Source organism: Ahaetulla prasina, chromosome 9 (genome assembly GCF_028640845.1).
Source record: "Ahaetulla prasina isolate Xishuangbanna chromosome 9, ASM2864084v1, whole genome shotgun sequence".
NCBI classification, from domain to species: Eukaryota; Metazoa; Chordata; class Lepidosauria; order Squamata; family Colubridae; genus Ahaetulla; species Ahaetulla prasina.
Window position 1 is genome coordinate 24041405 of NC_080547.1, and position 24318 is coordinate 24065722.

Sequence of the window (24318 nt, forward strand, 5' to 3'; positions counted from 1 at the left end):
CCATGTATGAACAAAAAAAGTCCTTTATTTTTTATGCAATATTTTTGGTTTATTCATGGGTTTGATATGTATGTGGATTTTAAATATGTTCATTGCCTGGAATTTTTTAAAGCTATGCATTTTTTTAAAAGATATGCATATAAAGACTCAGTCATGGGGCTAATGTGTACTATCTTCATACTTCCAATAAATAAACTGATGTATAAATAAAGGAAAATTAGACATATTTATGTTATAGACTTCATGGAAAATGAGTAGAACAATGTTCAAACTGCATAGTTTTGTGTAAAAAGAATTAAACCTTCACACTGTAAAGGGTAAAGAAATTAGACATAGAGGAATATAAATAGATATTAAAACATTTATTTATTTATTTATTTATTTATTTATTTATTTATAAAATTTATAGGCCGCCCATCTTATCTCAAGGTAACCCTGGACAGTGTACAATCATAAAGATAAAGATAAAGATTTTGGAATGTTTTGTGGAAAAGTGTTTGTTACCAGGATGGTGATATCAAGGAGTCATGGTAGCACAGTGGTTAGATTGCAGTATTACAGGCAAACACTGTCAACAGTCTGGAGTTCGATCCTGACCAGCTCAAGGTTAACTCAGCCTTCCATCCTTCCGAGGTTGGTAAAATGAGGACTCAGATTGCTGGGGGCAATATGCTGACATTGTAAACCACTCAGAGAATGCTGTAAAGCAGTGGTCACTAACTGGTGGTCCGTGGACCACTGGTGGTCCGTGAGAAAATTTTGGTGGTCCGCAGAAAAATTTGCATTTTTTTATATTGCACTAAATCAGGGGTCCTCAAAGTACGCCCCCCTGGGCTGAATACATGGAATGAATGCTTGTGTTGCTGCAGAAAGTCTTCACCTTTGGGGTCTTCTTGTGTGGGTCAGAGGGGGGCAGAAATTCTGACTTGGGGTCTGCTTCAGCCTCCTGGTGCGGGGCTTTGGGCGAAGGCTGGAGCAAAGGGCCACTGGTGGCGAAAAGCTGGAGGGTCTTGATCCAGTGGGAGAGCATCATGGCTTGGAACTGGCTGACCATCTCAGCCCACTAAGCTTCCAGGCGCCAATACCTGGCCTTGCACTCCCGCAGGTCTTCCATCTGCTTGGAAAGCCTATGTTCCTAGTCGTCAGTGAGGTGCTTCTACTGAGCCTCCTTCTCGGTCAGATCCAATATAAACTGAGCCAGCTGTTTTGCCAACTCTTTCTCATAGTGGCTGCTTAGCTTCAACAACTGCTTCCTGTTAGGGCCCTAAGGAGCCCAAGCGGGCAGGCAAGGAGTGGCTGGGAGGAGAGGGGGGAGGAGAGGCCAGCGAGGCACCCCTCGATGTGAGTGACATCAAGTTGGCCATGCCCACCCGGTCACATGCCCACCTAGCCACACGCACCCAGCCAGTCATTAGGCAGATCATATTAGTGGTCCGTGGGATTTAAAATTATGAATTTAGTGGTCCCTGAGATCCAAAAGGTTCGGGACCCCTGCTGTAAAGCACTATGAAGCGGCATATAAGTCTAAGTGCTATTGCTATCTCAATGGCGGAACAATTGCTTTAGATAGGAAAAGTGCATGCCTGGCCACAATCTTCTCTATTCCTATATTGATTTATTTAAGGAGCCATAAACGTATCAATTCCTTGATTGTTTGAATGGGTTTCCACCTTGTGCTGAGTCATGGCTTGTTTCAACATTATTGGCGGGGTTCACCCATAATGCTGAGGTATAAAAGCATGATTAACAATCCACGTTGCCCAGAGCCATCTAGAAGCTGAAGCCCTTTAAAATCCCTAGGAGGCTAAAGGATGAGTTGTCTGGAATGCTATTTGCATCATTCTTGCTAGTGTTGCAATAACAGGTCTCTGTTTCCTGTGCTGCGGAAGTAGCTGGTGCTCTTTTGCCTCTGCCTAATAAACCTTTAATCTTTGGGGTCTAGAAACATTGCCCCCAGATCTGAGAGATGCTCAACCTGGAGCTTAAGCAAACAAAAGAAACAGGCGGCTGAGTTGCTTTGTCAGTTTCAAAGACCAGGTGGCTGAGCGTGTTACAGGAAGGGAACAGGTTCCAGTCTCTCTCTTGCAGCACAGTCCCTCTTTCCTGCTCGGAGAATTTTGAAGACTACCACCGTCAGTGATGAAGAACAAAGAGTTTGAGACCTTAAAACTGGTAAGGAGGATGCTCTTTTCCCCCAAACCTTTTCTCTTTGGCTTTAAGAAATTATTCCAAGGAAACTGCCTTATTATTTATCATTTCTGAGTGTGTAACCAAGGGATGGAGGTGGTGGGATTTCAGTGAATGCAGAGTGCATCCCTCCTTCCGAAGTCTGTTCCTCTTGCCTTCAAATCTGGATTTCTCTACTGATTTGGGGCCAATTTCCCTGGAGTTCAGTTGGAAGTGAGAGTGAAGCAGATGTTAAGGCTGTCAGAACATAGACAACTGTTAGCTATACTCAAAAGAAACTGAATAACCACAAAGCACAAGATGCTCTTAAGCATGGTGATATGTAAAGAGGATTTTAGTCAGGGGTGAAATGCTACCAGTTCGCACCGGTTTGGGAGAACCGGTAGTGGTGGCGGTGTGTGGTTCGGCGAACCGGTAGTGGCAGTAATGAGAAGCTCCGCCACCCGCCTGGACGTCATTCCTTCCTGGTTTTAACCAGGAAGTAACCTCTTTTTGACCCTCTGATCATGCGCAGAAGGTTTTGTGCATGTGCAGAGGGTCCAAAGCTGCATGTGATGCACGTGGTCACATCGGTAGGGAAGATAAGTAGATTTCACCCCAGATTTTAGTGCTCTGGTGTACAAATCGTACAGATATGAGGCTGTGCAGTGACTCACTGGGTTTACCTATCATCCTGAGTTGTTTTAATCATGGTTTACTGAAGAAAAATAATGTAGAGTAGAGTAGAGTAGAGTAGAGTAGAACAGAACTGAAAGGGACCTTGGTGGTTTTCTAGCCCAGCCCCCTGCTCAAGCAGGAGAACCTATACCATTACAGACAAGTCCAGTCTGTTCTTAAAAACCTCCAGTGATGGGCGGGGCAGGTTCCAAATCTTGTTGCTATCAGTTTGCTTGTGCATGCATGTGTGTGTGCAGGGCACTTCTGCGCATAAGTGTCAGGGTGGGTGGGTGGGTGGAGCCTGCCGCCGCCGCCACTACTGGTTCACTCGACCCGGTGTGAACCATTAGCAACTCACCACTGATGTCACTCCTAATTCTTTTCTTTAGACTAGCCAGACTCAAAACCTGCAGCCTTCATATGATTTAGTCTCCAGGTCTTTGATCATCGTAGTTGCTCTTCTCTGAACTTTTTCCAAAGTCTCAACGTCTTCTTTGTAGTATGGTGACCAAAATTAGTTGCAGTATTCCAGGTGTGGTCTTACTAGGGTTTTGTAAAGTGGTACTAATACTTCACGTGATCTTGATTCTATGCATCTGTTTATACAACCCAGGATTGTGTTAGCTTTTTTGGCTGTTGGTGCACACTGCTGGCTCATATTCAAGTGATCATCTACTAAGACTCCAAGGTCCCTCTCACAGTTACTGTTTTTGAGCCAGGTCTCACCTAATCTGTAGTGTACACTAAGTGCAACTCCTATGGTTTATTAGCCAATTTGGGTTTATTAGGGTGGGATTATGCTTTGCAGTAAACTTAAGCCAAACTAACCAATGGGGGAACCAAGTAATTTTGTCATGCCAGTATCAGCCATTCAATTCACAGTTGATGGCAAAACATCTCTTTCAACACACTGCTTCATAAATGTCTGGAATCCTCTACTCCGAGATGGGTTTTACTGGTTTTGCTTTAGCATGTTACACATATCCCTGGGATTTATGGCTGAATGTGATCTGTACAAACATTCTGAACTGGGATTAACCAAGCAATGACTGGATGGCGAGATTCTCAAACTTTCTTGATTCATAGTACACTTAGTGTCTCCCTAATTTTTTCCTAGAGCTCTTATCCCAAAACTGTAAACTATCTTGAGCAAGTAATTCATGATCTTACGGTAACCTTTGAGTTTGCTATAACACTCTGTAGGTATCTTGGCACACAGTTTGGGAACCATGGACTTAGTGCAAAATACCCTAACCAAAAATGTCTGTTTAGAATGCAATTCTTGTTAAAAGCTACAAATGAAAGCCATCTGTTTCTCACTAGTTCTCCATGTTCAATAGACAGCATACTTTCTCTTTCAGCTGCTGGAACAAGCAGTAGTGGATGAACTCCTGCTGCTTTCTGATGCCTCGTGGTTCTAAGATTTCTAGTGATACCTAACTGATCATGGCTGGAAACAGGATACTAGGGAGTGTTAAACATGCCCAGCAAGTCTTCTCCCTTGTGCCTACAATAGTATGAAAGACTTGGGCAAATGTCCTTTGTTTCTGAAACAAAATCTCACCAATTCTATAGAAGAAATAGATATTCCTATGAACCAGCAAACTATTATATTTAACTAATGCAAACTGAACTGTGGTGGCACAGTGCAGCACTGCAGGTTACTTCTGCTGCCTGCCAGCTGCCTGCAATTTGGCAGATCGAATCTCACCAGGCTCAAGGTTGACTCAGCCTTCCATCCTTCCAAGGTCAGTAAAATGAGGACCCAGAATGTTGGAGGCAATAGGCTGACTCTGTAAACTGCTTAGAGAGGGCTGGAAAGCATTGTGAAGTGGTATATAAATTTAAATCCTATTGCTAAATTATTTGTTGAATCAGTGTAATATTAGTGTACTATTACTTGAATCAACATCCCTAGTAGCATGGATTTAGAAACACATGATCATTACCCCATCGCAGAGGTCAAGAAAGATCACAGTTTAATGATGCAATAGTATTCCAACCTGACTCCAGTCTCTTTTGGTTGTCCAAAGAATTCTGAAAGACTAATGTAAATATTTACAGTTTGTACTATAGTTAGGCTAGATTTTGAAGGTTTTAAAGAGCAAACTGATCAATAAAATGCTCCCTTGTCTTAACCAGTAACTAAAAATAGAAATGTAGGAGGAAAGTTCAGACTATTTTGACTGTGTGATCATTATTTAATTAGCCATCATTCCAGGGTTGAAATGCTCCCGGTTTGCACCGGCTCTCCCGATTAGGTAGTGATGGCAGCTGCTGGTTCGGAGGACCGGTAGCAAAAATCCCTGGCCCCGCCCGCCCTGAGCCGCACCATCAGCAAAGGTTTTTTTTTTTACTTTTAAAAGTTTTTCTTCAGCCGAAACATGCCTTTAAAAGTAAAAAAAAAACCTCTGATGATCGCGGGGCTGAGCAGAGATCATCAGAACACTTTAAAAGTTTTTTTAAAAAAAACCTCTTCAGCCGAAGGGAGGGAAAAGGAAAGGGGTGGGGCTTTAAAAGGCTCCTCTGGCCATCCCAGCTGAGTTCCTCATCACCAGAACCTTAAAAAACATGTTTTCTACATGTTAAAACAATTATTTTTAAGAGGTTCTGGGCTGCTATGAGGGAACTTCAGCTGAGATCGTCAGAGGAGCTGACTTTAAAACTTTTTTTCCTCTGGCGATCCCAGAGGAGTTTCCTGATCCTAACAGGCTTTTAAAATCACTTTTTAACAGCCCCCACTTACAAGAGCCCCCATCCATGCCCAGCCAATGCCCCCTCCTCACTTACCTATAATTACTGCATACTGCTCCTTTCAGGCTGGCAACGCAATGCTTACTTCGGCTACTGATTACAGCCTGCTTTGACTTCCTGCTTTGCTGAATGAGGAACTCTGGGATTTGAAGTCTACAAACCTAAAGCTACTAAAGTTGGAGACCCCTGATCTAAAAAAATAAATAAAAATAATAAAATAAAATATTTGTGCAGCTTTCTGAAATTTGGTGTGTTTCTGTAGTGTTTCACTCTAACTACACAAACACACAAAATCTCACAAAGCAAAATGTGGCATTTTGTGTGTGTGTGAGTCAGTTGTGGTGTGTGTGTGTAAAATGTGAAAGTATGAGGTTCCTGCTTGTTGCAGAGGCCATTCTGGGTGAAGTGCAGCTGCTTTTACAGTGTGTGTGAGTCAGTTGTGTTGTGTTGTGTTGTGTTTTGTGTGTGTGTAAAGTGTGAAAATTGGTTTTTGGTACCTCTTATAGTTTTGTATACTTTGTTTATTATTTTTATTATTTATTGTTATTGGCCACGCCCACCCAGTCATCTGACCACCAAGCCATGCCCACCAATTAAGCCACGCCCACAGAACCGGTAGGGAAAATTTTTAGATTTCACCCCTGCATCATTCCATAAGTAAACTTACACAATCCAGTTTCAGTGGACTAGAAAGTGGGACAATGATAAAAAAATATCTGTGCATCTGAATTAGAATTCTAGAATTGTGGATTTATGAGGTTCCTATATTCTTTTTTTAAAGTTTTTATTAATAATTAAAAATTAAAAACATTGGACATAGATGACATCACTGATTCCAAGCATCTTCCAACACTTTAACTAATACATAATAAACTAATGATAATAAAATAATATCTTTCTTAAACCTTATATGTTATTTATACAATATAATAATAATTTATACCTTATTTCTATACAATTATACATACATATACATACATATACTTATCTATATAATTTATCTATAATAGTGTATATATTTCTAATCTAACACTACTCATTTGTCTCGGCTGTCCTCCTTTATCTAACCATTCATAGAATTTTACCCAGATTTTATAGTACAACGTTTTGCTTTTATCCTTGAGTTCCAAAGTGAGTCTATCCATTTCTGCACAGCTGAAAATTTTTAGTAGTATTTCCTCTTCAGTTGGGGTATCTTTCTCTTTCCACATCTGAGCAAAAGCTATCCGTGCCACTGTAAGTATATGCAGTAATAGATATTTTATGTCTTTCTTGTATTTACCCTCTGTCATTTCCAAAAGGAAAAGTTCCGGTTTGACTTCTATATTTATTAACAAAATTTCTTCCAACCAACTCTTTATTAGATTCCAATATTTTTTTGCCTTTGGGCCTTCCCACCACATATGGTAGAAGTTCCCTGTGGCCACCTCGCACTTCCAGCATGCCGAAGAATTTCCCTTATTAATTATTAATTCATGCTAATCTTGTTGGGGGGGAGGTGTCACCTATAAAACATCTCATATAAATTTTCCTTATATGAAGTTGCTAATGTGATTTAAAAAAAAATTTCCCATTAAGTCTGCCAATTGTCCAAATCAATACTATGACCAAAATACTTACTCTAAATTATCATTGTTTCTTTGACTTGTCCCTCAATCGTGTTTTGTTCCAATAAATAGCAATATAATTTACTTATGGTCTTACCCTCCCTACTTAATAAAATCTTATCTAATTCTGATAATTCTTGCTTTATGCCCCACTCTTTTTTGTCTTTGCTAAATTTATATTGTATTTGGAGGTATGCCCGCCATTCCAATTCAATTCCTTCTTCCTTTAAAATATTTCTCGCTTTCAATTCTCTCCTCTCATTCAGAATATCTTTATAGGTGACAACTCCCCCTAATTTAATAAGATTTGGATAAGTATACATTTCCAATGTTGTCACCCAGTTGGGAATTTCCATATAGTTAGTTCTGTTTGTCTTGATCCAAATATCTAATAGAGCCCTCCTGATATAATGCCTCTGGAAGTACTGATGGACTTCATGTTTTTCCTCCCATAAAATAGTGTATCATCCTGTCTGTAAATCATGACCTTCTAGTGCAGGGGTCTTCAATCTTGGTCCCTTTAAGACTTGTGGACTTCAACTCCCAGAGTTCCTCAGCCAGCTTTGCTCGCTGAGGGGCTCTGGGAGTTGAAGTCCACAAGTCTTAAAGGGACCAAGGTTGGAGACCCCTGTTCTAGTGCCAATAACTTTGTATTTTTGAGATGCATCCACTCACTTATCCATATCAAAGCTGCTGCCTGATAGTATTTTCCCCAATCTGGCACGCCAAATCCCCCTTTTTCTCTAGCATCTTGTAATGATTTTAATCTAATTCTCGGTTTTTTTCCCTTGCCAGATGAATTTTGAGATATGTCTATCCAAATCTGCAAAAAAATCTTTTTTGAGCAGAATTGGTATGCACTGAAATAGAAACAACATTTTCGGTAGGACATTCATCTTAATGGTGGCTATCCTGCCCATTAAAGATAGCTGTAATTTTCCCCATTTTTCCAAATCAGACTTAATTTGTGCCATTAATTTATCATAATTATCTTCTTTGAGTGTGAGGCATCATGCAGTCAATTGAATTCCTAAATATCTAATTTTTTTCATAATCTGAATATTTATCTTTCCCTCCAATTCTTTTTTTTTTTTTTTTTTGCTCTTCAGTCATATTTTTGACTATCATTTTTGTTTTGTCCTTATTTATTTTTAGGCCTGAAACTTCCCTATATTCCTCCAGCATTTCCATCAGCCTAACACCAGATTGTACAGGCTGTTCAATAATAAATACAAGATCGTCCGCAAATGCCTGTACTTTAAAAAATTCTTTCCTTATTTTTAAACCTTTGATCTGTTCATCTTCTCGAATTATTCTAATTAAGATCTTTAATGATAAAATATATGATGATATACAATGATGATAGCGGACAACCTTGTCTTGTTCCCTTTTGGATTGGAAAATTCTTCATCATTTCCCCATTGATTACCACTTTGGCCTCTTGTCTAGAATAGATTATACATCCTTATAAATTTTCTCTCAAAATCCATATAATTTAATTGTTCTAATGTAAAGTCCCATTTGACGTTATCGAAGGCTTTTCGTGCATCGATAAATATTAATGCCATCTGTTTTTCATTATGGACTTCATAATATTCTATGGTATCTAAAATATCTAAAATATTTTAGAGGTTCCTATATTCTTAATGTGTGTTTTATAAATGTTGACTAACAATCTTGGGAAGCAGCTGTAAATTGGAATCAGTAGACAAAAAGGAGAGAGATTTTTTCCCCCAATACTCAAAGAAATTTGAAATGCAGAAAAACACAACCTGATTTTCTCTCTTGTTAGATTATTTGTTGGTTTAGATATTTTGTTGCCAGTCATTTATTCATTTCATTGATACCGGGTCCTTCAGTTAATCTAGAGCAGATAGCATTTAGCCTTTTAAAAAATTTCACAACAAGGGAAGCTAGCCACAATTGTAGAAGACATGGATTGCCTAATAAACTCTGTAGCCATGGGAGAATTGGAAGATAATTTCTCTGAAAAGCACACAGTTGAGAAAGCAATTTATCAGATGCAGATACAAAAAAGAGAAGAAGAGGAGATCAAGGTATCACATTCAAAGTGTGCTTCTTGAACCTTTCTTGTGTTTCTCCTCTCATAGGTGGAACAGATCCTATCTGAATTCCAGCTACGGGAAGAAGATTTGAAGAAGGTGATGCGCCGGATGCAGAAGGAAATGGACCGAGGCTTAAAACTGGAGACGCATGAGGAGGCCTCGGTGAAGATGCTGCCCACATATGTACGGTCCACACCAGAAGGATCAGGTACTGGTTGGCTCATTAGAAATGGATGTTGGGAGATGCAATCTTAAACTCTTATTTTTTAAATCTCCATTGCATTGTCCAAAGACTATCCTGAAATTGTAGTCCTGGGCTAGAAATAGAGGCATGCTAACATTAGCCACCATCTTACTGAAATGCCCACTAAATCAATATTGGGTTCTTCTGGAAGAAATGATTCAGGTTGCTTTCCAAAGACATAAATTGACATGGTGTCACACTCTGGGATTACAGAAGTTGGAGATTTCCTATCTTTGGATCTTGGAGGTACCAATTTTCGAGTGATGCTGGTCAAAGTGGGAGATGATGAGGAAGGGCAATGGAAGGTGAAGACAAAACATCAAATGTACTCCATTCCAGAAGATGCCATGACAGGGACCGCTGAAATGGTGAGTTGATCATCAGGCCAAAGGAACCAAATTTTGTGGATTTCACAACATGACAAACTATTAAATTTATATGCCGCCCCTTTCACTGATAGGGCATCTCTGCATAGCAATTCAAAAGAGACATAGTCTATAGAACTTTATATATTGTTCAAATGCCAGAAAAGCTTCAAGTTCCTACAACTATTAGAAAGTCAGTGTGGTGTAGTGATTAAAGTGGATGAACTAATACAGGGAAGATCCAAATTCATGTTTCCCTCCAGTCATGGAAACTCACCGGGTTTCCTTGAGTTAGTTTCTCTTGATCAATTTAATCTGCCTCATGGTTTGGTTGCTGTACCAATAAAATAAAGAGGTGCTCACTGAAGCCATGTTGAGCCAAAGTTGTGTTGAGCCAAAGTTGTGTAGAAGACAGTGTTTTAGCAGCTATTACATATTATGAAAATATCAAAATTATCAAAGTCCTACACAGTTGTTGGAAGGATGAGGGTGCCTTGCTCTCACCCTAGGATGTTGTGTCTTGCTCATTGTCAAAGAACTTGAGTTCTTGAATAAGCATTTTGCAAGAAGTGAAAGAAAATATTCACTAAAGGGCAATAGAATTTTTATGTCTCTTCCTCAGCTCTTTGATTATATTTCGGAATGCATCTCCGACTTCCTGGACAAACATCAAATGAAGCACAAAAAGCTGCCTCTGGGCTTTACATTTTCCTTCCCTGTTCGACATGAAGACATTGACAAGGTGAGATTTGAAACCAGGGATTTGGAATACTTTCTGTTGTGTCTTGCCCGCTCTCACCGCAGCCGGGGTCTGCTTATCTGCTTCCGAACGCTGAAGAATGTCATCCCGGCCCCAGCCCTGGCTCCATGCCCGGACAGGCTGAGGAGGGGGCATCTCCCGGTCCCAGCCTTGGCTCCATGCCCAAGCAGGCTGCAGAGGAGGGAGCACCCCCCGGCCCCAGTCCTGGCTCCATGCCCAGGCAAACGGAGCAGCTAGACCCCTCCCCCACAGCATGTGAGCCTGAGGAAAGTTTATTTCCAACACTGCTGATTGGAGTGACCCTCGCATCAGAAGACTGGCTAGGCGGAGGCAACAGAAGGAAGGGAGGGGCAGGCCTTAATGAGTGCTGAGTCATGGAGCCACACCCCATGGCCTATATAAAGGATCTGCTTTCTGGCAGTCTCTGAGTCAGGCAAAGTTGAACTTATCTTGCTGAAGTCACTTTCTGGTCTCCTGCCTGCTCTGAGGACTTTGCTAGGACTTTGGGCAGAGCTGCAGAGGCAAGCCTGATTCGGATTTCCCTGACCCGGCCGTTGGCGGAGGAGTGGGACACGACACTTTCTGCTTTTGATTACATGACTTTATCAATGGAGCTGATGAATCATTCATAATCATACATCCCTAAACTATTGGAGGGTGCGATGTTCCTTCTGTCTCTATATGAGGGAAGCTTGGGAGAAAATATGCTAAATCAGAAAACAACCAAATAAGTAAAACCAAATAAGTAAAACCTTTGTGCTATGGAAGCTCGGAAGATTATCAATTTCTATAGAAAATTACTTCTGTTTTAAAACAAGGTGAAGCACTTCGGTGGTGTCACTGTCAGCCCTGAAATTCAGCATAAAACCTAGATAAGTATACAGATAGTTCTTATCTTACCTCCATTCGTTTAACAATTGCCAGAAGGTACAACAGCACTGAAAAACTGAGTTCCATTAATGTGCAAATCTGTTAAGGGAAATGTATCACTCTACTAGTATAAGTGGATGCATTGTAGATGAGCTTCCAGACAGATCCTTCAGCAGTGAATAGACCATGTTAGCCATGAACCATTGTATGATTTCTGTAGGATAGCAGACATTTTACAAAATTATAACAATCCTGCATTGTTGCTTTATCTCCTGTAAGAATATTAAAGAGGAGTCAATAGATTTGTTACTACAGTAGTTGTTAATGAGAAAGTCACAAGCCATTGTATTTCATAACTTAAGTTTTTTCTTCTTTTCTTGCTCTTCTTTCTCTTTCTTCTTTCTTTTCTATTTTTTTCTTTAAGTTTGTTTTTTTACCTAATGCAAAATACTCAGTAAATATAAATTCTCTTACAACAATGTGAAGAGTTTGTGAGAATGTCATCATTCTCACATGAGATCTACTCCAAGATGATCAAAACCAGACAATCTGCAATTATTCTCCATTGCTGGTACATGGTTGCCTACATCTGCAGGCCCTTCTGATTATGATGTGGCTTTTTTTCTTTGCTTGAGACAAACTTTTCCTTGATATATTGATCCACATTATCTGTTTTGGCTACAGAGTTGTGCTTGTTTTGCAAAGTTTGGTCTGATTCTTTCCATATCCTGATTTGTAGGGCATTTTATTGAACTGGACAAAGGGCTTCAAAGCATCTGGAGCTGAAGGGAACAACATTGTGGAGCTTTTGAGAGACGCTATCAAACGAAGAGGGGTGAGAGGAATAATCATTTGATAATGTTTGGTGCCTGGCTTCTTTTCAGCTAATTCTCAGGGTCAGGAAAAGCAGCCTTCTAACTCATTGGGCGCTTGACTCATAGAGCATAACCCGTGTCTACAGGGGTGAAATGCTCCCAGTTTGGACCGGATTGTGCGATCCAGTAGCGATTGTGGCCGGTGGTTTGGTGATCCGGTAGCGATGGTGGAGCAAAGCTCCGCCTACCCACCCAGGTGTCATTACTTCCTGGTTTTAACCAGGAAATAATGTGTTTTTTACCTTCTGCGCATGCGCGTGCACTTCTGAACCGGTAAGGAGAGTAAGTAGATTTCACTCCTGCCTGTCTACTCGTTCTCTAAAGAACTGTGAGACTAAAAAAAGATATTTTGATAAGGACCTGCAGAAGAAGGGAGCCATAGAAATGACTGAACCTGTCCTGTATTCCCTAAGCTTAGACCGCCTTTTTCAGGCACTGTCATGTAAGATGAACAACTAGATGAACACAACGTTGTGCTTTGATTTTAGCAGCAGAATATTTAGGGTTTTCCTACCCCAGATGGCAGGCAGAAGACTGTTATATTGCCATTTATGAAGGTTTTTAAACTGGAAATGTCAAGGGTTAAACTTCCAGCATTATATGTGAAGGAGCAACAAGATCTTAAAAACATGGCAGTGTCTACAGAGACCTCTGAAATGAATCCATTATCCATCATTCCAAATGAAGGACCCAAGGAGCAAGGGAGAACAATTTAGATAGAAGTAATCTTTCCTTGGAGACTGGAGGTGGGGCCCACTTCTTGATTATGTTACTTTCTGATTACTTTCAGTTCTGTTCTGTTCAGTTCAGTTACAGAGCAATCCAGACACATGACGTCTCCTAGACTAAGGGGATAGATCTTTTCTCCAAGGAATTTATAGCCTATTCTTCAATACAAGGGGGGGAAAGAAGTGTGTGGGGGGAGGGGGAAATAGGAAGGTTAGGAAATTTGTTTCCCTCTTCCAATATTCCAGATTTGCAAGAATGCTTATAGAATGGCCACTTTCAAACCCAATGACACGTAACATAGCAGGAACATAGCATTTATTTTGTGGTGTGGTGTGACAAATCCTCTTTTGGTTTTGTGCAGAATGTTAGGAAAATCCCAGAGAAGTTTACCTCAATCTCTAGCCATCTTCAGAGACAACAACCTCCAACTGCCTTCCAACATCCTTGGAGTTATCTAATGGTATCTTTCTGAGAAGGTGGTCATTCCACATGTGTTATTTCATGAGATGCCCTTCTAGAAAGATAACAGTGCTTTTTTCAACCCATTGCAGGATTTTGAGATGGATGTCGTTGCAATGGTCAATGACACAGTAGCAACGATGATCTCCTGCTATTATGAGGATCACAGATGTGAAGTGGGCATGATTGTGGGTAAGTGAACCTGCCATGTTCATATACTTCCCCTGGGCACAACCAATTGTAATCTGAACAACTCCTTCTTGCTGATTCAAACTGAACCCAGTTTTACAGAGAGGCTGCCGTAAACTTTCCTCGCTTGATATTATCCTGGTGGCCTCCACTGCTCTTAGTCAACATGGCCATAAAATGTATTGATTGGAGATGATGCATTTCCAGCTACTGATGTGATTTGTTGAACTAATAGTTCTCCAACAAATTCTGACTGCAGATGTTTGTAGGGATATTGTAGAAAACCATGGACATTGCCATTTTGAGCTATGGCCTCTCCCCAGAGCAATAGCTTCTAAAAAGCTGGAAGGTGGGATGGAATGTTTCAGAGGACGAAGAGACATCATAGTTTAGATAGTGTGTGTGGGAGAAAGAGGGTGAAGAGGGCTCTTTCCTAATAGTTTCCAAAGCATATATTTTGTCTGTCAAACTGCTTTAGTTTGGCAAGATTTCTGTCTCTGGGTGAGGAACAGTGAAGGAAGTTGCTTGGAAGAATCTCAACGTGTCTTTCTTGAGTTTTGGAGCTTGATAGCACAATTAGTATCTTTAGTACCATGGTATCCTGCTGCGCCGGTTGGGGGGATTGGGAGTGGGAGGCACCGTGTATCGGTGGTTCTCCTCCTATCTCTCTGACCGGTCGCAGACGGTGTTGACAGGGGGGCAGAGGTCGACCGCAAGGGGTGCCGCAGGGGTCGATTCTCTCGCCCCTTCTGTTCAACATCTATATGAAGCCGTTGGGTGAGATCATCAGTGGCTTTGGGGTGAGATACCAGCTGTACGCTGATGACACCCAGCTGTACTTCTCCACCCCAGGCCACCCCAATGAAGCTGTTGAAGTGCTGTCCCGGTGTGTGGAAGCCGTACGGGTCTGGATGGGGAGAAACAGGCTCAAGCTTAATCCCTCCAAGACGGAGTGGCTGTGGATGCCGGCACCCCAATTCAGTCAGCTGCAGCCGCGGCTGACTGTTGGAGGCGAGTTATTGGCCCCAAAGGATAGGGTGCACAACTTAGGTGTCCTCCTGGATGAACGGCTGTCGTTTGAAGATCATTTGACGGCCGTCTCCAGGGGGGCCTTCCACCAGGTTCGCCTGGTTCGGCAGTTGCGCCCCTTCCTTGATCGGGATGCCTTGTGCACGGTCACTCATGCGCTCGTTACCTCTCGCTTGGATTATTGTAATGCTCTCTACATGGGGCTCCCCTTGAAGTGCACTCGGAGGCTTCAGTTAGTCCAGAATGCAGCTGCGCGGGTGATAGAAGGAGCTCCGCGTAGCTCCCAAATAACACCGCTCCTGCGCAGACTGCACTGGCTACCTGTGGCCTTTCGAGTGCACTTTAAGGTGTTGGTTACTACCTTTAAAGCGCTCCATGGCTTAGGGCCTGGGTACTTACGGGACCGCCTGCTGTTACCATATGCCTCCCACCAACCCGTACGCTCTCACAGAGAGGGACTTCTCAGGGTGCCGTCCGCCAAGCAATGTCGGCTGGCGGCCCCCAGGGGAAGGTCCTTCTCTGTGGGGGCTCCCACCCTCTGGAACGAACTTCCCCCGGGTTTACGCCAAATACCTGACCTTCGGATATTCCGTCGCGAACTGAAGACACATCTTTTTATTCGCGCGGGGCTGGCTTAAATTGATTTTAACAAATTTTTAAATTCTTAGAAATTAATTTTAAATGGGGTTTTTTAGCTTATTATATATTTTACTTCTCAGGCTAATTTTAAAATAAGTTTTTTAACTGCATTTTAAATGGTATATTGTACCGTCTGTTTTATTCTTGCCTGTACACCACCCTGAGTCCTTCGGGAGAAGGGCGGTATAGAAATCAAATAAATAAATAAATAAAATAAATAGTACATCTTTGCAAACGGTTCCATCCCCATCTGCTGCTGGTTCATTCTGTGCAGACAATGAACCTCCAGCATTGATAGATGTTTAACATTTTGAATTAACACAATGGGAACAGAATGAACAGGCTTTTTCCTGTAACAGGCAGGTGCTAAAGAACTACAAAGTGAGGCAAGAGTTATGAAAAAGTTATGAAAAAGAGCTCCATTTATCTGAAGATGAGTAATACTAATTGCAATACAGAAAGTAGGTTGCCTGGAAATTTGTGTTTTGCGTTGCTTTTTTTTTTTCTGCTTTAGCTCAGGTGCTCAATATGGCCAAATTCTTATGTGACTATTATGATGATGTGACTATTCTGGAAACAGCTGTTATATATCAAGTGGACATTGTTGAGCAGTACTTTTTACCAACACCCAAGGTCTTTCTGACATTCTAGATATATATTAGTTGCAGCAACCACAGTAATGACCCTGCTTCACTTGATTAAATGCTACTAAGGGATTCGCAGGTGTTTTACAACATGGAAAGCACTCTGCAGAATTTCCTTCTGCTAAATTGTAAATTCTACATTGTTGTCAGTATGGGGAGCCCTTGACTTAGGTCTAGTCGCTTAGCCGCCATTTAATGTTCCAATGGATTTTCCCCAGGCTACTTACAATCCAGATTTGAAGTTCTGATTACTGCTTTCCCCCCCCCCTCCACAGTCATATGATTGCATTTTGAGTGCTTGTCAACCAGCCCCCATGGATGTTTGCTGCATCACATGAATACAATTTTTTTCAGGAAACCAGCATTTATTTCCAATTTCCAGCAAAAAAACCCAAAACCCTACCCATTGTGAAAAATGGGTTCTCCTAATGATTTCAGTTTTCGCTTTACAAATATTGCATTTGCTTAATGACTATGCAAAAACTTATGAAATTGGGTGTGATCACATAAGGATCTGCTTAACAACCAGCATGACGTACAACTATAATTATGGTCCTAAATTGAGGAGTACATATGTGCATGTTGCATAATCTTCATAATGTAATTCACTTATATTTAATGAAAAGAAGTACTAAGGGTGACATGATAACAGTGTTCCAATATCTAAGGAATTGCCAGAAAGAAGAGAGGTTCAACTTACTTTCCAAAGCACCTGAAGGCAGGACAAGAAACAATGGATAGAAACTAATCAAGGAGAGAAGCAATCTAGAACTAAGCAGAACTATCCAGATACTTAGAACAATTAACCAGGGGACAGACTTGACTCCAGAAATTGTGGATGCTCCAACACTGGAGGTTTTTAAGAAGAGATTGAACAGCCATTTGTCTGAAATGGTGTAGGGTTTCCTGCCTGAGCAAGGGGTTGGACTAGAAGACCTCCAAGATCTCCCAATTATGTTATTCTATTACTCTGTAATCAACATTAGCCTTTATATGTTCGTTTAATAATGCACTGAGATTAGCTGGACCTGGAGTAAAATGTCAGCTTCCAAAAATCTTCAACATGGACCCAGATAACAGAGACATGTCAAGGGTCTCCCAATGATGCTTGGGCTTGGGTTGACTGGGAAAATCTCTTTGTCTCTCCTTCTCTTAGGCACAGGCTGCAATGCTTGCTACATGGAGGAGATGGAGAATGTGGAGTTGGTAGAAGGCAATGAAGGACGAATGTGTGTGAACACTGAATGGGGGGCTTTCGGGGAGTCGGGAGAGTTGGACGAATTCCTCTTGGAGTACGATCGTGTGGTGGATGAAACCTCACTTAACCCCGGTCAGCAGCTGTAAGGAATATGTCAGACAAAGTTAACCTAATTGTTTATTCTTCTCTGGTGTACTGGGGAACAGGAACAAGGCACTGAAGCTGGCATGAAAGCTGTTGTCTCACCATAACATCTAGGCACAAGTCATGAGTTTGGGATAGTCACAAAGGCAATTCCTTGTGATATCATTCCCTTCCGTGGTGCTAATTTTAAGATCAATATTTCTCAACCTTAGCAACTTTAAGATGGGTGGACTTCAAGTCCCAGAATTCTGGAAGTTGAAGTCCAAGTTAAAGTTTGAATCATGGACGTCCATCTGAAAATTGCCAAGGTTAAGAAACACTAGATTAGAGAGTAACATCTGTTGTGCTTTTCTAAGCTTAAAGTAAGGATGGGCAGTCTTAACTCTTGAAAATTACTTTGTTTTAGAAATAATATGTTAGGGTTCATGTGCAGTAGTGAATAGGGCTTAATCCAGAGACAAGTGGGTCCCTTGTTTGTTTGTTTTCTTTCTTTCTTTCTTTCTTCCTTCCTTCCTTCCTTCCTTCCTTCCTTCCTTCCTTCCTTCCTTCCTTTCCTTCCTTCTTTCTTCCAGCCCTCTCTTCCTCTTCCTCTTTTCTTTTATCCAACATCCAATTTTTCTCTCTCCTAAACAGCAGATTGCCAGGGAAGAAACAGAGAGCTCTTACCAAAATCTGGACTGATTATGTGCACATTGTAATAAGTACAAAAATCACATGACATTCTTTGGGCTATATGTAACCCATAGTTTCTGTAGAGAAGCTTTGCCTAATCTGGCCACCTTAAGATGTGTTGGGTTTGGAGGTCTAGGATATTGGGACAAAAAGGGCTATGTCGGAAAATGCCCTAGAATAGAATTTTTTAACTTGCAAGCTTGTCCAAGCTTGTTGGTGTTACGTTGGTAGCTTCCAGATGTGGAAACTTCAATTCCCAGAATTCTTAGTAAAGGCCATGTTGGCTGAGATTTTGAGAGTTGACATTCACACATCAGGAGGATGTTCAAGTTGAATAAAGCTGCTTTAGAATAGAGGCCATAACATTCATGGTTTCCTTTCTTGGCCTCATAGTAACAAGCAGGACTTGCAAAAAACCCAAAAACCTTCTAATACTGAAAACATCATAAAGCTGAGATTTAAACTCTGGCACAAATGACCTGTGCACACATTGGTTACTGGAAAAAAAAAAGTCAAGTTAAGCAAAGTGGGAAAGTGGTTGTTTTCCCTTCGGTCAGAGAAAACAACCTCCGTTGTTAGGTAATCAATCTTCCTACATGAGTGGATTTTGTTCAAACAAACTGCAGTGATTTCATCTGACACACTAACACACTTAACCTTTCCTATCACACATATATAAACGATCTCCATCCCTTGTGGGTGTTGATGCGTCTGCCTTCCCACCCGCCCCCACCTACCTACCTGCATGTGACTAAATTGTACCTTCCTTTTTCCAGGTTTGAGAAGATCATAGGGGGGAAGTACATAGGGGAGATTGTACGACTGGTGCTGCTAAAACTGGTCAATGAAAACCTACTCTTCAGTGGAAAAGCTTCAGAAAAGCTGAAGACCAAGGGATCGTTTGAAAGTCGTTTTATCTCACAAATTGAAAGGTAGTCAATACCGTATAAAGTTTACTTGGGGCACTTTGGAATCATCAGGAGAGGCCTATTGTTGCCCTGCTAATAGTTCTTAGTGAAAATAAGTAGAAAGGTTGTTTTGATATCATGATCAGGTTTTTGAACACTCGGGAAAAAAATATTGCCATGCAGACTGACGATTCCTCCTCTTCCCACGTACAATATGTCAGGCATTTTAGTCCTTTGTTGTTTAGTTTATTTTATCCATTCTTCTGCAGTAGTTTTATTCTGTTTTAGCTTTATATTTCATATTAATAATAATTTGGTTTTCAAAAAAGCAGGTGCTGATTTGCAACAAAAAAAAAATCAATGTACACATAAAATCTATCCTAGGAAGTGAATTTAAAGTGCCGAATTTAAAGTGAATTTAAAGTGCCTTCTAAAGTGGCTGAAATCTATCTGCCCAGGTGTATAAAAATTCCAACAGTCTCTCGTCCTCATCAATTTTCTTCTGCAAATATTATAGGCTCTTCTGTTAATCAGCCATGATGAATAACAAGTCAAAATTAGCCGCGGCTTTCTAATTCAGATTTTCCATTGAGGCTTGATAGATGTTCACTGAACCATTCATGACATTTTCATGATGTGAATGGTTATAAATGACCATCAGTTCCATGGCTTGAGAAGGAAGAGGTCTTCTTGATTTATTCACGCAGCAATAGATTTTCTGCTTTCCAAGGGAATACTGGGCTTCCTTCACTATAGATTACCTCAAAAAAATAAGGAATGTCAAACATAGGTTTCCCCTGGAAATCATCAGGCAGTAGGTTAAATTAGAAAGCCAAAAAATGTTCAGTCAGAAAGCAATGACAAGCCATCATCTTAATGCGACCAAGAAAATTACATGGATGTGCTCATAAAGTCATTGGGAACTGATCATGCCTCAGAGAGAATTTTACTTTTAGAGGGATACAAAACAATCTCAGATCAGAATACTTCATCCTCGTGTTCCACGATTCCACAATGGCCATTCCAGTCATACTGGAAACAGACCAACCCTCACATGGATTGTTCCAACTTTGAGCCTCTTTGTACAGCTCTATTTACGATCATCACCTAACCATTCTGCTTTTCTCTAGATTCTCAGTACTCTTGCTTCCTATTCCCTTACAACTGGGTTGGCTGGCCTTGCTGTATCCATCTGATAGGCATGATCTAGAAAGCTTTTCTTAGAAAAAAGTTAACTTGTCATTCTGCTGCCCTAAGTCTTTATATTTCCATTTTGCTTCCAGTGATTCTGGTGACCGCAAGCAGATTTACAATATTCTAACCTCTCTTGAGCTGTTGCCCTCCGCAATGGACTGTGACATTGTTCAGATGGCCTGTGAGAGCGTTTCCACACGGGCTGCCCAAATGTGCTCAGCTGGGCTGGCTGGGGTTATCAATCGCATGAGGGACAGCAGGAACGAGGAGACGCTGAAGATTACAGTGGGTGTTGATGGGTCAGTCTACAAGCACCACCCTAGGTGAGCAACCTTGGTTTCCTTTAAAAAAAAAAACTTTTATTGAAGAAACAAAATGAAAACAATGGAAATGGAAAGAAAGGAAAGACGGTAAAGAAGTAGCTTTCTATCTTTTTGACAGCGTTTATATTTTATGCTCTCTCTCTCTAAGGTCACATCATAATTTCCTTCTTGCCAAGCTACTCTTTCTAATCTTGAGACTCATAAATCACAAGTTCATTTCTCTCTTTTTTTCAGCAATCCATAACAGGTTTCCAATAAATGTTGTTGTTGATCTGTCTCTAATGAAACAAATTAATTTTGTTATCTTTGCTAGTTCTGTTATCTTCACCAACGATTCCTCAATTGTCAGTATTTCAAAATGTTTTCATTTTTGTGCATATAACGCTCCCAAAATAGTAATCATATATTAAAATAATCCTCCATGGTTCTTTTCCAATTGCCTATCCCTTAATCCCAGCAAGAAAAGTTCTGATTTCAGTTGAATGTTGATCTTTAAAATCATTTGTATCATTATATAGTAAATTGTTGGGGTTTTAAACTCCACCAAGCATGATAAAATGACCCTTCATGTTGCCCATATTTCCAGTCTAAATTTGAAAGATCCTAATACAATCTAGACAACTTTTCTGAAGTCTTACAGCAACATTTTATAAAAATTCTAAATTATAACATAATGGAAATTTCAATTTTTTTAACTACATATTTTCTGACAATTCCACCCCTATAGTGTGTCCAAAGTTGCCCATGTTCTCACACACACTTTCAGGATACAGCTTTGGTTTCCTGACACACAAGGGTCTCTCAAATGATCAAATATTTAACTAAGTGATACGGTCACACTGAAATGTTGCCAATTATGAAAAAAAGTCTAGGTTCCTAGGTGAAAATATTATGAGAGAATTTTGGTTCTCAGAGGACTGGAGAAAATGTTTGATCCCTCAAGCAAAACAGCATCCTAGCAATCAAAACTATCTGTTGAGGGACAAAAACCCTAGAGCAATGGTTCTCAACCTGTGGTCCATGGACCCCTGAGGAGGCTGTGATGTAATCACAGGAGTCTACAAAGGCTTGAAAAAATGTTATGATCTAAATCTTAAGTCTTGGGCATCCAAGGCCATGATCCATGGCCACAAAAGGTATTTAAAGGGGGTCCATGTTGAAGAGAAGGTTGAGAACCTTTTAGAGTAAATGCAAACTTTCGAATATGTGTTATCATCCCGATTTTCCCATTGTTTCTTAGAATCTGGCAGCTTCTGCATATCAAAAACATAAATGTGTGTGTGTGTGTGTTTGTGTATTCTTGACTTTTTAAATATTATCCATGTTGCAAATCCATGAGCCCATGTGAATGAGAAGAGTTATAGCTGAAAAGCCATATGCAAACAAAAGATTAGAGATGCTTTCATACAGAACGTTTAGCTTGGCCCTTATTCAGCCAAGTTGAAGGAGTTGCTGCAAAAAACATGTAATTTGCTCCAAAACAGCTTCATAGTGTGACAACAGCAAACTTCAGAGTACTAGGCAGGATAGCAGAAACAATAACTGGAAGAAGAAACACCTCACTTCTGTGTTTCAAACTCATTGTTGAGGCTTAAGCCAACAAACTGGACTCTTGAATTCCACAAAGGGCCTGTCTACGTGACTGGGCTTCTTTCAACACAACCTGCTTCATCCTGAATAAAATGAAACCTGAAATATGGGGTGGGTAGGAGGGATCCCTTTTAAGAAGTGGGTGGCTTACCAGTTCATGTTAGAATTCTGCAGGTCTAGCAGAGTGTTGTTCAATTTATGCTCCAGAGTTTCCTGAAACCCAGACAACTGAATAAACTTCGCCAGTTTTGGTTTTATAAACCGGGTCATCATATTGTGTTAAATAGAGCTGTAGAGTTGCAACACTGATATCTGCTTGGAAGGGCTCTGAAACCCCTGCCTGTCCAAGAAGTTTCTTCTCAGGTTTGGAGAAGACTAATTCAAAAGGGTGATCCCGGAAACACTGACTCTTCCTTTCTCCTTCTTCTCTCCCTTTTTTTCTTCTGTTCATAGTTTCAAAGAGCGTTTCCATGCGTCGGTCAGGCAACTCACTCCGGGCTGTGACATCGCCTTCCTGCAGTCAGAAGAAGGCAGTGGCCGAGGAGCCGCTCTCATTTCTGCTGTAGCGTACAAAATGGCTTGCATGATTGGCCAATGAGATGGACCATGAAAAGAAGGCTATCTCTTGGAAAGGATCTCTTCTTCTCAGTGACCCAGGATGTATTGTTTTGGGGTGTGCCAGGAGCAGGACCAGTAGGAGGAAATTATTCCTGGGGAGTTGAATGACCACTGGACAGAACGAAGGCTGGATCAACATTGGGTTCCTCCTAACTTCTATTTGTAGAGAATGCAATTATTATTTCAAACATCAACTTTTCCTTTTTCTTCAAATTCTCCTATAATGCATGAAGGTGGGAGGGGGATATGGGTTGGAGTTTAACTAATGAATTGAGGGGTGTTCAATTTATATATTAAAACAATTCATGTAATTCTATGGTGGTGTTGAGTGAACAGGGAGGAAGTTAATTTGTTCGGGTGGGAAATTGCTCAACAAAAAGATCTTGACCAATCAGTCAATAAGAAGAGTAACCCAAACATTGTTTTTCCCAGTGAAATGATTATTGGAGCCTTGCTTTATAGAATGCAGAGCATTGCACTTAGAAGATAGCAAAGGAAGGCCCAGATATCAAGTCTAAAATGTAGAATCATCTCAAATGTGCCCCTGGTTTCCTTAGAAAATTTGATTCTAAGATTTAATCTGAAATTAAAACAAGGGTCCCTATCAACATGTGGTGGCTAGATATGATCTCTATTTCAATGTTTCTAGGAAATGTTGATCCTGATTTTCTTCACCAGGTAGCTCTTAATTCTGTCTTAATGTGACTTGGGCTATATTATCTCCCGATTTGCTTTCAACCACAGCACAAAGATTCCTGCCATAAGAACCCCTTTTTTCCACTAGATTCACATAGCACTGCCTTCATCTTGTCCCTAACCAATTTGAGACCGACTTATTCGTAGTTAGCCACAAATATTTTCTCCTTTCCTCTGACAGATGCCTTGAAGCTGTTCCTGTTAAAATCTGTTAGCCTTTGTTACCCTTGTCTTGGAGAGAACTCAGGGCAATGACTGGGATCAAAGACATTAGAAGCAATAAAGGGATCACAAATGAGAATGGCCAAATTCATATTCCTTATAGTTTTCTGCCAACTCAACCATGGGTGGAACTCAACTGACAAACAGAGAAAGGCCCTAAGTGAATGTGTCAAATCTGAACTTGAGATACTGTCTCCAGAAATAGCACAACCCAGATGTTTGAAGCTTCATTTGCTTTCATGACATTCCAGATCTAGGTCAAATGTGAATCCAGGAGGCCTGAGAACATACAGACTCTATACCAATGATGACACTAGAAGAGTGGGAGAGAGGCAGAGGGACAGGTTCATTATACATCTGGCTGGCTCCAGGGGTTACATTTTTCCCTAGTGAATGTGAATGTGGGCTTAGGCAGGATTCACTTGTCTTGAGTTTTAACACCCAGATTTAATCTATTTGCAGTGGAGGTTAACTGCCATTTCAGTGTGATTACCCATAAAACATTAGACCACCACACTGCCTATTGTTAACAAGCATTGGAGGAGTCTTGGCAGGGTATAAAAAGTTGGTTCTGGAGCCCCAGATCCTTATCATTTCCTGATTCTCTTTTTAGCTTTCTCTTTTTTAGCTCTGGTTCTATTTTTAGGTACTGAGAAAAATAGAAACCGCAATACTTCCT

General features: G+C 40.8%; 1 protein-coding gene across 1 annotated transcript; it reads left to right on the plus strand.

The window, feature by feature from the left end:
• The first annotated feature begins 1827 nt into the window (after positions 1 to 1827).
• GCK (glucokinase) lies at positions 1828 to 22876 on the plus strand. Its single transcript, XM_058194452.1, has 10 exons — positions 1828 to 2172; positions 9317 to 9479; positions 9729 to 9883; positions 10503 to 10622; positions 12250 to 12345; positions 13666 to 13765; positions 17231 to 17414; positions 18865 to 19020; positions 20280 to 20513; positions 22557 to 22876. The coding sequence occupies exons 1-10, from the start codon at positions 2140 to 2142 to the stop codon at positions 22699 to 22701; spliced, it is 1386 nt and encodes a 461-aa protein (XP_058050435.1). The 5' UTR covers positions 1828 to 2139; the 3' UTR covers positions 22702 to 22876.
• Positions 22877 to 24318: the final 1442 nt, after the last annotated feature.